Source organism: Apium graveolens, chromosome 7 (assembly GCF_009905375.1).
Source record: "Apium graveolens cultivar Ventura chromosome 7, ASM990537v1, whole genome shotgun sequence".
Classification (NCBI taxonomy): domain Eukaryota; kingdom Viridiplantae; phylum Streptophyta; class Magnoliopsida; order Apiales; family Apiaceae; genus Apium; species Apium graveolens.
This window is the reverse complement of record NC_133653.1, coordinates 36,829,711-36,840,896: the sequence shown is the minus strand read 5'-3', so window position 1 is coordinate 36,840,896 and position 11,186 is coordinate 36,829,711. Positions and strand designations below refer to the sequence as shown.

The following is an 11,186-nucleotide window of genomic DNA, read 5'->3' as shown; positions in this document are numbered from 1 at the left end:
ACTTATATAAGATAAAAAATACATTATACAATTGACTCAGACTAACACAAAACTAAAATAAAAAAACAATTCGACCAAAAAAATAAAATCATCTATACTAATTATTCAATCTAAAATAAAATTATCTTATTGATCCAGACTTAAAAAAATTAAAAATAATTAGTTTGATTTGGTTGGTGTATTGGGGATTGAGCTAAAATAAAATAATGTAAACCACTGATCCGAGATAAATCAAATTAATATTACACTAACTATAATTTGTATCCTGTTGATATGAATTAAAAAAATCAAATTTTAATTAAAACATAAATATTATGTTTTTAAAAATACACATAGAATTATCCATAAAACTATACCGTTCAATGAGTAATATTGTCTTTTTCAAATATCTTTTATAGAGTTATAGTTAATTTATTAAGTAATCACCATGCTAAAATTATTTTTTAAAGGTCCCAACATAATGGAGACATTATATTTTTACCCTCAATAAAATAATAATTTTGTTATAATATATTCCCTCCGTTACTAACGCTATCACTTTAAATAAGTTTAAATATTCTAAAAAGTTATGAACATATATGTCTACTAATATATTTATCATGAAGGCATATCATTTAAAGTTTTAGATGAACAAAATTAAGAATTGAATTCAATATATTTTTTAAAAATATATATATTATTAAAAATATATGTGTCATACGTGAATCGGGTTTCAAGATAGTAGTTAATAAAGATAACAATCAAAAAAATATTTTAAGTTACGTAACTAAGACAAATAATTTACGATTTAACTGTCAAAAAATTAATTATCGATTAAAAGTTTTTGAATACTAAAAACTTAAATATTCATAATTTTTCAAAGATCGGTCAACTATTTCCATGCATTTTAAAACATTATCATCAGTCCTCTTTCAGGTCTCCCCTTGGACCCTAACACCTTCAGTAGATTAGTACACGTCTCCACTTGGAGCCTAACACTTTCTTTAGATTAATCTAAATTCAAAATTTATTCAAAAAAATCAAGAAAACATAATAATACAAGTCACAAAATTGATGGTACCCCACGATTGTGCGCTTTTTAAATATTCAAAAAGATTTACTAAAAGTAATTTGTTTTACATTATTATATGAATATATAGTTGAATAAGGGAAAAGTGACGATTTTTTAGATAAAATATGTTATAATAATCATATAGATACTTTCTAATGTTTTCATGACGTTTTATTAACAGAAGGGTACCGAAAATTGAAAACTGAAAATATAAGAGTACTTTAATTAAAAGTAACAAAATACAGGTACCAACTACCAACGGAAATTGTAAAAAAAAATATTACCGAGCTTTAGTATAAGGTTTTAGTATAAAAAATTGGACCGAGCTTTTTTCGGATAAGATTTTTACAAAAAAAATTGAAACCGAATCGGGACTAACTATTTCAATAACGGGAAATTATTGGATCGAGGGAATATTGAGGTTGATGATGTATATGCTTTTTTCGTGGTATATTATATTATTATGAACTCCGATCCCGAACCACAAAGTGTGGAAGAATGTCGATAAAGAGATGATTGACCAATATGGAAAATTGCAATACAGGAAGAATTGCAATCCTTGCACAAGAGAAATGTATTTGGACCTGCAGTCCAAACCCCAGCTGGTGTGATCCCCATCGAGAATAGGTGGGTGTTTGTACGAAATTGAAATGAGAGAAATAAAATTGTGAGATATAAGGCCCGAATGGTAGCCCATGGATTCTCTCAAAGGACTGGATTTAATTACTAGGAAACTTACTCTCCTGTGATGGATGGAGTCACTTTTCATTTTCTGATAGGTTTGGCTTGTATGGAAAGATTGGAAACACGTCTCATGGGCGTTGTTACAGCCTACCTTTATGGATCACTTGATAGTGATATTTATAAGAAAATCCCTGAAGGATTAAAGATAGATGAAACTAAGCATCGACATTTATACTCAGTTAAATCACAACGATCATTATATGGTTTAAAACAGTCTGGTCGCATGTCATACAACAGGCTTAGTGAATATTTATTAAATGATGTGTATGTTAATAATCAAGTGTGTCCATGTGTGTTTATCAAAAGTTCATCAATTGGTTTTATTATTATTGCTGTGTATGTGGATGATTTGAATATTGTAGGTACTTCCGAAGATATTACTAACGCTGCTGCTTATTTGAAAATGAGTTTGAAATGAAAGATCTTGAAAAGACAAGATTTTGTTTAGGCATACAGGTGGAACAATTAACTTCGGGTATACTTGTTCATCAGTTCACTTATATAGAAAAGATTCTTGATCAATTCTACATGGACAAAACTCATCCATTAACGACACCAATGGTTGTTCGATCACTCGAATTTGAAAAAAGATCCATTCCGACCCATAAAAGAAGATGAAGATGCACTTGGGCCTAAGTTCCATATCTTAGTGCTATTGGAGCTCTTATGTATCTTGCAAATAATACAAGACCCGATATTATTTTTTCTGTGAACCTGTTAAAAAGATTCAGTTCTAATCCAACTAAAAGGCATTGGGATGGGATCAAACACATATTCATATATATTCGTGGGAAATCTGAACTCGGATTATTCTTTCCACATAGTTCAAAGTCACAACTGACTGGATATGCAAATGCTGGGTACATGTCAGATCCTCATTTTGGATGATCACAAATAGGTTTTCTATTCACATATTGTGGCACTGCTATCTCTTGGAAGTCTACACAACAGACTATGACAATAACTTCATCAAATAACACAGAGTTACTTGCAATTCATGAAGCAAGTATGTAAGGCATATGTCATAGCCTATTTGTATATTCGAGGATTTAACTCAACTCAAATAAGAATGTAATAAGTAAATAGTGGATCTACCGTCAAAGAGATCTCGCAAAGTAACATCTGTCAAAGGATTCAGAAACAAGGTTCATCTACAGACTTGAGGAATTAATTCACTGGAAGAAGTTCAAGAAATTGATCAAGCCTCAGTGATATAAATCAAGGTTGTAGATTTAATCAAGTGACAGAGATCTCGTCAGAATATCAATTAATTACAAGGATTTAATCTGAAGAAAATCAAGTTGTCAAAGTCAAGATATGAAGAAATGTCACGGAAGTTAGTCACTCATGAACCAGACAGTACATCGAGTGTCAACATTGAAGTGGTGGAATTGATTCATAATTTTCAGTGATTTTCAGAAGATATTCAGAAGAATGGTTGCTGCTCAAGATTAGTATTAATTCTCTATTAATTAATTAAGTCATATAATTTAATTAAGAAAATAAATTATATCTGCAAAAGATTAATTTATTTATTAATTGAATTAATTGATTAATTAATTCAGAATTAATATTAAGGATTTTCAGAATTTAAATCGGATTAAAATCTATTTAAATTCAACAAGACAATCTGATTGTACTAATACGACAATCGGTATGACAATCAATAGTCATACCGAAAGTCATGCTAGTACAAACAATTGTCTTGCCGAAAGTTCTACTGGAAATTTGATAGTCCTACCGAAAGTCTTTCTAGTTCAAATGGATTGTCTTGCTGAGCTAATTGGATTGTCATTGCAGTTCATTCTATTCGGCTGTTTGATAAAAAGAAGCAGAAGCAACAGAATTCATCATCCAATACACATCAAACATAAGTCAACACCCGAGAACAAAAGAAAAAGAAGCAGAACAATATTTCATCTTCTCTGCAAACTTCAAGATCAAATTTCTAGTTTATAAAGTTAAATCCAAACCACTAGAATTATTTATCTTGTTCTTGTGTAACAATCTAGCGGATCAAAATCCCTAGAACTTAATCTTAAATCGCGTTTAACATTTGATTCCAATTATTGCAAAAATAGAAAAAGTTCATGTCGAATTTATTCTAAATTTGTGATAATTAATTTGAGATTAATTCCTTGTAATCGATACAGTTGTTGTAACACCTTTCAAGTTTAATAATATTCTTATTTAACTTAAATTTTGTTTCACATTTTTATTCCGCTTTTAATTCGATTATTCGGTACTGTTTGTATTCAACCCCCCTTCTACAAACACATTGAGACCTAACAAAGTAGGGAATGCATTTGGCTAAGGTCTGTAATTCAACATATTCGAGAATCGTGTGGATTATCAAGTATTTCAGACAATTCTACAATTTTGTTCGAAGATAATACAGCTTGTATCATACAATTAAAGGAAGGATATATCAAAGGGGATCGAACCAAACATATCGTACCAAATTTTTCTATACGTATGAACTACAGGAAAATGATGATATTGATGTCCAACAAGTGCGCTCATGTGATAATCTTGATGAGTTACTTACAAAGTCACTACCCACATCAACATTTAGAAAGCTACGAAATAATATTATGCGGAGATGTCAAAGTGTGAGATGTTAAATTCAGGGGGAGACTATACTCTTTTTCCTTTGTTAAGGTTTTTATCCCACCGGATTTTTCCTTGCAAGGTTTTAACGAGGCAGTTAATCTCTGTAGTAAATTCGCATTTGACAATCAGGGGTTGTTATAATATAATAATGATTGCAAAACTTAATCAAGAAGACTCATAAAACTTATCGAGAAAGTCTATTAAAACTTATCGAGGAAGACTTGCACAGGTTCTCAGAGAAGAAACTTAGTAAGGAAGAATTTTGATTAAAATCATATCTTATCTTTTCGTAATACGTGTAATCATATTCTATCTTCTTGTAAGTATCAATATGTAAGTATCAATAGGACCTTCAGTTATTGAAATTATATACACTGAAAAACATATTTGAAATATAATTCTCTTTTCAACTTGCACTCTCTTTATATGTGCATTTATTAAGTCATAAATTATCTAGTAATTCAAATTTTACAACACATTATTTACAACACTATAATAATCTATACTATACTATAATAGCCGGAATAGAGATAATTTGGTTCAACGGTTTGATTCAACGATAATTCCCTAATTTTGATTATTACAAAAATAGATAAATAGTGTTATATATCTAATAAACTACTAAATTATTAAACTACTACTAAATATAGGATACTTATCCTACTAAAATACGAATACAACTTATCATATTATTAAAAAATATAAATAATAGTGTTATATATCTGCTAAACTACTAAATTGTTAAACTACTAGAAATAGTCTATTTATTCTACTAAATTACGATTACATGTTATTCTATTATTTTTATTATAAATTTATAATCATTATATATTTATATAAATATTTTGAAAATATAATAAAACCGAATAAATAAAAATTTAAAATATTAATGGGAACCCGTGCATCGCACGGGATGTATGCTAGTAATTTTTAAATTTAGGAACTTTGTTGGCAGCAGAGATGTGATCATGTGAAGGGTGATAAAGAAGACACGCGCAAGTGACGTGAGGTGACATATTTTACATAGCGGTAAACACAACGGGGGAGAATAAACCCACACGCAACCTCTCTGTCAGCAAGCTACATTGTACCAACGACCCTCTCATACTCTCTGCAACTGCAACACAACACCCCCCTCCCTCATTATTCACAAACCGCGTTCTCTCTCTGTCTCTATCTCTCTCCGTAAGTCTCTCTCTCTCTCTCAATCGATTTTGTATAGATACACACGTTTTGCATCTCCTTTTCATTAATTCACCTCATATCCCTAATCACCCCTATTTCATTACATACATATTCTGTACGGTCATGTTAAACATTCCTTTTTCCCCAATTCATGTTTATCTAACGAATCTGATTTTGAATTCACGTCTATTAGATAATTTGTGTGTGTTTATGTTTCTATACCTGTTGTTTTGTAGCTGATTGATTGTTATTTTCCGAATCTTTGTTCAGTAAAGAAGGCTCGATCCTGCGCGTGTCCCTGTCTCTTCTCCATTTTTCGTAAATTGAAACCCTATATTTTATCGATATCTTTATATATAAGTAGAATTTGATTGAAATGGATGTAAAGCTATGGAATGATAAGCAAGAAAGAGAACTGTATGATAATTTTGGGGAGTTGTTTGCGATAATCAAAGCAACTGAAAAGCTCGAAAAAGCCTATGTTAGGGATATTATTTCGCCGTCTGAGTATGAAGTTGAGTGCCAGAAATTAATAGCTCATTTTAAGACCTTATCTTCAGCACTTAAGCATAGTATTCCTAGTATTGAGAAGTTTCACGACACGTATAAAATGGACTGTCCTGCTGCTATTAACCGGCTTGTTACGTCCGGGGTGCCTGCTACGGTGGAGCACAGAGCGGCGGTTGCAATGTCGTTGCCTGCTGCAGCTAGTGTAGTCGCGGAGTGTGTGCAGAATTTTATTACGGCTATGGATTCGTTGAAGCTGAATATGGTGGCTGTTGATCAGGTTCATCCGTTGTTATCGGATTTGTCAGCTTCGCTTAATAAGCTTACATTGTTGGGGCCTGATTTTGAGGGGAAGACGAAGATGAAAGAGTGGATTGGAAGGCTGGTGAAGATGGGGGCATCGGATGAGTTGACGGAGCAGCAGGCGAGACAGCTTCATTTTGATCTCGAGTCGTCTTACAACTCTTTCATGGCGGCATTGCCTTCAGCTGGGACTTAGTTTGTCTGTGGGGTGTGGTGTAAATAAGTGGGATTTTCCCTTGCATTGATGTTATATATCGTTTTGTGATTGCACATTAGTGATTAATTTGAAGATTGATGGCTGATTTTGTAACTTCGGTATGTTTGAGGTCTTGAGAAGTGGCTGACATGAATTACTGATTGTTAATTGACGAAAGTGTCTAGTATGAACAATATATATATTCTTGTAATTGTGTGACATTAAATTATGCTTTCATCCCACTTCCTTTTGATTTGGTAATCGTTGCTCTAAACAATCATCTAACATATCTTTGCTTGGCTCATATGTATTTGCACTATGATTACCTATACCGCTACACGTGTGTGCTTATATTTACTTAGGTTGCGAGCCCATTGGTCACTGATATGCAGAATTACTAATATGCAGAATTTTAGAGGCGCGGGACTAAATGGCACTTTAATGCCGTTTTTGTTCTCAGTAGTATGTAAATTTTTGTTTGTCATGTTTGGCATAGTGTACAATGTTGGGCAGAGTAAATGTGCATACTATGCCAAACATATGATACAAGCATACACTACCTTTTTGTTTATTTCAATGCCCCCGTCTTTGTCTATGTCTTTGTACTTCTATGTAGAGAATAGAAGTAACAAATATAGGTGATTAAAGCTTCGGTCCATGTGAAGCACACAACTCAGTTTACTGTTTCAACCAAAATTGTGCTCATTTGGTTGCTAAATTATTGCAAACTTTATTTTAAATGACTTTTGCTAGAGTTTGCTGATCTTTGGTTGAATTAAAGTTGTAAACATGTCTGCACTCTGGGCACTGCACTCTTTAGGAGGTCAATATAGTGAACATTGCACCATCTCTGCACAGGAGAGATGGTACGATTGCCTATTCGCCCTCGTGGTTTTTTTACCTATTGTTATATGGTTGCCCTCTGGAATATCTACTAGCTGGTACAGAATTTTTGTCTTCGGAAAAGGTCTTGTGGAAATGCTATTGATGCTCCAGGGTCATCTATGTACGAAGGTTGATGTTTCTTTTGAGCCTTAGAACAATTCTCTTGGCAGGAGCCTGTTTTATTGGGTAATTCTGGTTGGTGGCAGGGTAAAGTTACTTGCATAGTCTTGCACCTGCTGTATGCTTGTAGAATCAATTTGGTAGTATTCCAGGGGTAAAACAAGCATCGTGCTGGTTCTATTTTGATGTGTATTGTCTTCTTTATGTTAATGATATTAAACTTGATAACATATCCTGCCTGCCAAGCTCTCTCCACATTGGACCTTTGCTGATTTTTTGGTAGAAGTATCATGGGTGTTGATCAGACGTGTTATGCCTAAGATCTGGTGTGCATGTTTGCACTGTTTGTAAAAAGAACAAAGGTTTTTTTTAATATTTATTTTTACCCCTAAGACCAGTGCTTTTAAACCAATACAAGTCCCAGAGTTTGTTTGGAAATTTGGATAGCATATATCAAACTCTGGATTCAGTCGTGTCATAATTGGATAATTAAAAAGTACTCCCTCCGTCCCTCCCAAATGTTTACATTTGGGTGGGGCGCGGAGTTTAAGAAAAATGATAAAGTAGTGGAGAAAAGTTGAAAAAATGAGTAAAGTAGTGGGACCTATTAATATTATATGTATAAAGTGGTTATAGTGGAGGAAAATAGTGGATGTAGTTAATTTAAAAATTATAAAAACTTTACTATTTTTGGAAAGTTTTGAAATGTAAACAATTGGATGGGACATCCCAAAAAGGAAAGTGTAAACAAATGGGAGGGACAGAGGGAGTAATAGAAGAGTTAATTTCATTTTACATCCCTAACCTTTGATCAAGGGTAAAGTTGGTATTATAATATTCAATTTTATCTGAAATCCATTATTTTTATTAAATTTCATGTTTCCAGAGTCTTATTTTTTATTGAAGCTTACATAACCCTTCTTCTTTTTGATCCTTTACTAACTGCAAATCGAATGGAAAACGACTCATACATGATTTGAACAGTATAATGATGGAGCAAAACTATTATTTATGAAATTCATACTCTAGCAAACATTGTTAATGCATTGGTAAGTAGATGATCCAACATGATATATATATACACTTGATGTTTTATTACACAGGTATGTCAACATAACATTCATGAATCCATGTACCAGGTAATTATATTTCCAACCTCAGAAATATTTAAAACCTTACCTTTTAATGTAAGAAACTTAGGTCATCAACGCCTGGATCATGCCCTACAGCCACTTTGATCCTGTATGCTGTGTATTTGACAAGAGTGGTTAAATTTGACACCGCTCCATCGTGGTATTTTGAATCAACTAGAGCCTGAAACGCAAGAGTCAGAAGGGATCCACCAGACCCAGCCTCTAGAATTCCTCTTACGTTCTTTCCAGGACCATCAGGATGAATAGCAATTCCAGATGGAAGCAGAGCAACACAGTCAGGATCGCCTCCACTCAAGACCACATTCATTTCAGCAATTTCAACTGAAGCATATATTACATATGATCCAGTTGAATCTGCACAACTCTCTTGTACCAAAAATTGGTTGCTTTGGCTTGAATTTGCTCTCTATATATATGTATGTGCAGTTTTAGTATGTTATATATGGAACATAATAACAGGCGATAAAGGTAATGAATTAACTTACATTAGGAAGACGTAACAAGGAGACAGTTTCCAGGATAGCCATAATTAGCAATTTGTGCCATTTCCTGCACTAATCCGTGGTTGCAAAGATGTCCCACTGTCGACACAGGGTAATTTAGTCAAGTATGGGAAATTTTATTTCATTTCTAGGATAAGCAACACAAGTATTGCAAATAGACTTTTTTACTACGAATAATGGTAATAAGTAGGAGATTATAATCCTAAACAGTTAAAATCCGTTTTCAGATGTTGCATATACAGTTCCTTAACCTTTGCTTTATGGAATCTGTCCAACAAGACTGCCAGTGTATTTTTCGTTTTATACTAAAACTAATATGCATTGAAGTTGTGTTCCTTTCTTAATCTATAGTAGCAGATAAAAATAAATTAAAAGGAAACGAAATAGATATTTTTCTTACCTCGCCTCTGGAATTAGCGTCTCTGAGGAAATCAAACATCTCTTTAGGAGGAACAGGAATCCTGAAAGAAGTTGCAGCGCTCGCGATAGTACCAGAAGAACTGCCAGGAGGATCATCTATATTTCTTCTGGTCAACGCGTTAGTACATCATCAATAGCATATTCTTTCTCCCTTCTGGAGTTATTATATCACTGTTTCCAATAGCATATAAATACAATTAAATACTATTCATCTCCCCACACATGCATGGCTTGCGATTTACCTAGGGAGAGAAAGAAAGTATGGAATGTCTGATGTACCTTCCCCATCTCCTGCTGCTGGAATGTTTTCCATGGCACGGTTAAGGCGTTCCCATTGCCTTACTAGTGTTTTTACCCAGCGTTTTGCACCGAAAGCAAGACCTGAGTTAAGTAGTGGTTTACTGGTTTGTACATATCGTGAACAGCTCTAACGTCTACTTTCACATGTTCAACCCATGTAACCTGGGAAAGTTTTTTTTTTTTTTTAAATGTACACTGTGTTCATCATGATACAAGAAAAATAACAAAAGAGAACTTTGTACTTTAGAGTAACCATCAGGCCATTTCTGGATCAAACAGCCCGATGGCCTTTTTCTGCATTGGGAAACATCAGCAACTACCCATGTTCCATTGTCCAGCTGTTTGCAATACCTTACAAAGTAGTGATTCCGAGTGGGAACAAATGGTGACGGAACCTGAAACTCAGCTGTCATCTGGAGAAGCTTATCATGTTAATATATCAGATTTAATAAGCAAACTTGTAGTTAATCAATGCACATGTAATGATGTTGCGGTATCTTATTATAGATAATTAATTTTCAAACCAAAGCTTATGTACAAAATATATTCATAACAATTGTAAGGCTCCATCATAGTTTCCAGCCACACCAGCTGAATAACTTCAATGGTCATTGCTTGTGAATCGATACCAGAAAACATAGCTGACCATTGGTTCTGATGATCAGAAAGCTAATTTAGCATATAATGTACATATTGCACTACCAAAAAAATACAAATAGTGCATACCACATCCATCATGATTTCCACAAGTTTGATATCATCCATGATAATAACTGTCGAGTCTCGTGATGCCTCAGATTTCAGTTCCATGTCTTTCGGTCCAATTCCTCCAGGGAAATTACGCAAGTACTCATCTTCACTCAAACACTGGATACTATTGTCTGTGCTCCGAATCCAGGGCGCTTCACCTTTAGCCATCCTAACTAGCTCCTCCATGGGTGCAACAGCTAGCTCAGCCATCGAGCGTTTAGCAGCCTCACTTGGCCCAGCTCCATACATCTTTATGCTTGAACTCATGTTCAAGATCGATCCCTGGAACAGGAATTTCCACAATGTCTATGCAATATGATTTCCAAAAAGCAGATATTTAATTCTAAAAAATGAAAATATTTGATAAACATCCTAATCTACAAAAGAAATTTTTTGAAAATACTAATTTTCAATTACACAATCAAGATACTTTGAAGTACTAATAAAATCGCCCG

General features: G+C 33.5%; 1 protein-coding gene and 1 pseudogene across 1 annotated transcript; one reads left to right on the top strand and one right to left on the bottom strand.

Annotated features, from left to right (window-relative positions):
• Positions 1-5,435: 5,435 nt before the first annotated feature.
• On the top strand, positions 5,436-6,860 carry LOC141672451 (vacuolar protein sorting-associated protein 28 homolog 2-like). Its single transcript, XM_074479056.1, has 2 exons — positions 5,436-5,593; positions 5,864-6,860. Exon 2 carries the CDS (start codon positions 5,970-5,972, stop codon positions 6,597-6,599), a length of 630 nt encoding a protein of 209 aa, XP_074335157.1. The 5' UTR covers positions 5,436-5,593; positions 5,864-5,969; the 3' UTR covers positions 6,600-6,860.
• A 1,647-nt stretch (positions 6,861-8,507) lies between these two features.
• Positions 8,508-10,965, bottom strand: LOC141673029 (homeobox-leucine zipper protein PROTODERMAL FACTOR 2-like; annotated as a pseudogene).
• Between the last annotated feature and the right edge of the window lie 221 nt (positions 10,966-11,186).

What these genes read in the sequence shown, in the direction of transcription:
- LOC141672451 (XM_074479056.1), top strand. Translation starts at nt 5,970, where the DNA reads ATGGATGTAAAGCTATGGAATGATAAGCAAGAAAGAGAACTGTATGAT.